The sequence below is a fragment of the Trifolium pratense genome, linkage group LG1 (assembly GCF_020283565.1).
Source record: "Trifolium pratense cultivar HEN17-A07 linkage group LG1, ARS_RC_1.1, whole genome shotgun sequence".
Lineage (NCBI taxonomy): Eukaryota > Viridiplantae > Streptophyta > Magnoliopsida > Fabales > Fabaceae > Trifolium > Trifolium pratense.
In genome coordinates, this window is record NC_060059.1 from 53,273,175 (window position 1) to 53,277,473 (window position 4,299).

Genomic DNA, 4,299 nt, shown 5'->3' on the forward strand with positions numbered 1-4,299 from the left:
AGCAGAATTTTAGGGGGGGCAAAATCCAAAAAATTATAAAACAGGGGGTAAAAGTCCGCGTTTTAAAACGGGGGTAAAATTCCAATTTAATCAAAACAGGGGAGACAAAACTGCATTTAAGTCATGTTAGTTTTAGTAATGTTTTTCACGCGAGTGCTATTATGCACAAGTTACTTAAGTCTTCCATGGTTCATAAGCTATTAATATTAGTGCAACAAATACGAATTTTATAAAATCGATCGTTGGATTGAAAGTTTATATTATATATATCATTTATATTTTTTATAAAAAAAATCGAAAATCATTTGATATGTTATTGAGACTCATCAAATTAACGGTTTATGGGTTTTTATTTAATACTGTTAATCTTGATTGGTCTCAATAACCTATCAAATGATTTCCGATTTTTTTTAAAGAAATTATAAACGATATAAAATTTCAATCTAACGATCGATTTTATAAAATTTGTATTCGTTATAATAATATCGACAACTTGCTCACCATGAAATAATTTTTTTCTTTAATTACAATATTCTTTTCAATTATTACACGACACCATAGAGCCAATAGTGGCAGTTTTGATGTTAATCAAAAAAACATGTCGGCATCAAAAACAATAAAAAAAGAAAGAAAGAAGAGAAACATGTCATACTCTCAATAGTTATCATTATTATACTTTAATCAAATCCTAATCAATGTATCAATCGAATATCATAATATTCATATCATCACCAAAAGCATAATATAATCGACAATCATCTTTGTCCACTAAACCCAGAAAAAACCAACCATTAATTTCTTCAACTATTTCAACTTCATTTATAAATTAAGTCATATTCTTCAACCAAAAAAACAGTTACACACCAAACATGTCTTGACTTCATTGTTTCTTTATCTGTCTCAAACAAGTACAACCCTTTAACATCAATGGCTGAATCCACCAAACATGTTCCTAACTTAAACATCAAAAGCCTCTTTTCAATTCTCAAAACCAGAAGAGCAACCACTTTTGCTTATGCTTTTATGTTTGCTTTTGTTTCTTTAACTGTTTTCTTAGCCTTTTTTCCTTCTTCAAATGCTTCATCTCCTTGGTTCAATAACATATTCACCACAAAAACTTCCATTTCTGATTCTTATAAATCTCAACTTTCTAACATTTTCTCATTCTTTTACCATAACACAACCACTTCTTCATCTTCTACTTTTAGCAACACTTCTTCATCTTCTTCACCTTTTAGCAACACTTCTAGATCTAGCAATAACAACACTTCTCAATCTTCTAACACAAATACAAAAACATTCAAAGCAACCACTTTTGGAAACAAAACTCAAAACCCATCTCAAGATTCTGTTCCAACCACCAATCAAACCTCTCATCAAGTTTCTGATGAAACTAAACATCAGAAGAAAACAAATCAAACTGCAAATAAGGATGTTGTGTTAAGTAATAATCAAACTGCTTTGAAGGTGAAGGATGAGATTCATATGATGGAATCTTTGATGAAGTGTGATTTTTTTTATGGAAAATGGATTAAGGATGAATCTTATCCTCTTTATGAACCTGGTTCTTGCAATTTGATTGATGAACAGTTTAATTGTATTAACAATGGAAGACCTGATAAAGATTATCAGAAATATAAGTGGCAACCTAAAAGGTGTACCCTCCCAAGGTTAGAGAATTTTGATGAATTTCTTATTAGCACCAACTTTTTCCTTTTTTATGAGTGCTTTGGTATGTCCAAATTCTACAATTATTTTGTTTTGGTTTGTTTTAAATGGTTAATTTGTTAGGGAAAGAGCGAAATGTTAGTATCAGGGATCGAACCCTGGTTCTCCTACATTGAACTTCTTTGATGTCCTAATCCATACCATGAACTTCTTTTCGGGGACATGTTTGTTTATCAATATGAATTGAACTCGGCACTCTTGAATTTACAACACACACACATTGCACGCCCACTTGCGCTTTAAGAGTGTTAATGATTAATTCTAAGAGTGAAGAATATTTTGGTCTTCACAATTTTCTAACGGCCCAGGGCAAAAATAAAATTCAAATTAGTCTCTGACATTTTCATACTGAGGACAAATTAGTCCCACTGTTATAACAAATTAGTCCCCGGCATTTTAGAAACTCTAGTTGGTTGATTTGCTGATATTTTGTATTTGTGCAATTGCTAATAGGTTGGATGGAAAAAGAATGCTTGATTTGCTGAGAGGAAAGAGACTTGTTTTTGTTGGTGATTCCATCAATAGGAATATGTGGGAATCTCTTATTTGCATCCTCAGAAACTCTGTGAAAGATAAAAGTAATGTTTTTGAAGCAAATGGAAGAAGCCATTTTAAAGGAGAATCCTCTTATTCATTTGTATTCAAAGTTAGTGTTGTTTCCCTCTGCATTTTAAGTTTTCCTTTTTGGTTTGTGCAATTTCTTCTTCACGCTTTATCAATTTTTGATATTGATTCCCTTGTTTGGTAGGATTACAACTTCTCGGTCGAGCTTTTTGTATCACCGTTCTTAGTTCAGGAGTGGGAAACTCTAGTTAAGAATGGAACGAAGAAGGAAACACTTCGGCTTGATTTGGTGGGTAGATCGTCGAATCAATACAAAGATGCAGATATAATCATCTTCAATACCGGTCATTGGTGGACTCATGATAAAACTTCTAAAGGGTAAACAAATGCATTTCAGTTTCCTCTTAGAAGTAACTGTAGTTCTAGCCTATTGTTTTCAACCATATTTTGATTTTGTTTTCTTCCCTCTGGTAATCCGGAGTTCGGCAACGAGGTAAGTAAAACATGATCAGATAGTTCTAGGGTCCAAACTCTGATACTCCTGATCGATTAGACATTCACTGAAGTACATTAACCACTTGAATCCAACCACTTGATTATTCTAATTTTGTTTTCTTGCAACTCAAGATTCTAGGACTTGTTAACTATCAACTAACTTGCACAAGAAATTTTTTCTAGGAAGGACTATTACCAAGAAGGTAGTCATATCTATAATGAATTGAATGTTTTGGAGGCATTTCGAAAAGCTATAACAACTTGGAGCAGATGGGTTGATGCTAACATAAATACATCCAAGTCTATGGTCTTCTTCAGAGGCTATTCTTCTTCACATTTTAGGTAAAGTAAAACCGAATCTGTGATTTATTGTATTTATCTTGGTGTTGCATTACTTTAGGGTTCAATTTCGGTGTCATTTTTCTGGTTTGCATTAGTTATATTAATCATGGTTATAACTATCTTACTATACATGTGAGTCATATCTAAATTTGATACTAAATTGAATCCAATTGATATTAATGTATCTTACGCTTCATAACAAGATTCAATTCACGATATGATTTAAGCGTTATCTTAATGACAATAGATCAAGAATGCCGGCACTTACACATGTTTTTCTAATTCTATCATTTTGTAGTGGAGGGCAATGGAATTCAGGTGGACAATGTGACAGCGAAGTCATCCCGATCAAGAACGAAAAATACTTGAGGCAATACCCTCCTAAGATGAGAGTTTTGGAAAAGGTACTGAGGAATATGAAGACACGTGTCACTTACTTAAACGTCACGAAAATGACAGATTTCCGTAAAGATGGTCATCCTTCTATCTACAGAAAGCAAAACCTATCATCAGACGAAAGGAAATCGCCGTTGATGTACCAAGACTGCAGCCATTGGTGTTTGCCTGGTGTTCCTGATACATGGAATGCAATTCTCTATGCAGAGCTTCTAATAAAACAATATCAAAATCAGCATTGAAAAAAAAGACCATAGGTAAATTACCAAATTCAAGGCCACATTTACCATTTTTTGTCCCTTCCATATTTAGGACAGGGGAATAAACAAACCATACAGAAAAAGAAAGAAAAAAAAATGACTCTTTTTTCCAAATTTTGTAAAGGTTCAAAAAGTGTGTTATTCATACAAGATATAGGGGCAGTTTTTTTCCTTCAAACTGATCAATCAATTTGTTAATATGGTTCATGTTGGTTTGGAGAAGATAGAATGCAAAGGGTGGTTTAGATTATCGTAAACCACCCACTTATAGTAATTTTTTTGTTTATGCTTTCACCACCAGTATCCAGTCCATCAGACCATCTAATCTGGTTCAGGGGTCAGTTCTACTATCAAGTGGTTTCAGCCCCTCCCGATCGCAGTTTATTGAAACAATTTATTGTAAACCACTTATAGTAGTTTTTGTTTAATGTAAACTAATTTATTGAAACAAACTGATTATGTAGCCATCTTAAATATACATAGTGAAGTGAAGGTTACATTGAATTTTTTTCAA

The 4,299-nt window shown here is 32.8% G+C and overlaps 1 protein-coding gene across 1 annotated transcript; it reads left to right on the forward strand.

Annotated features, from left to right (window-relative positions):
• The first annotated feature begins 645 nt into the window (after positions 1-645).
• On the forward strand, positions 646-4,299 carry LOC123885832 (protein trichome birefringence). The gene is made up of 5 exons (XM_045935165.1): positions 646-1,670; positions 2,182-2,374; positions 2,477-2,670; positions 2,971-3,129; positions 3,428-4,299. Exons 1-5 carry the CDS (start codon positions 928-930, stop codon positions 3,765-3,767), a joined length of 1,629 nt encoding a protein of 542 aa, XP_045791121.1. The 5' UTR covers positions 646-927; the 3' UTR covers positions 3,768-4,299.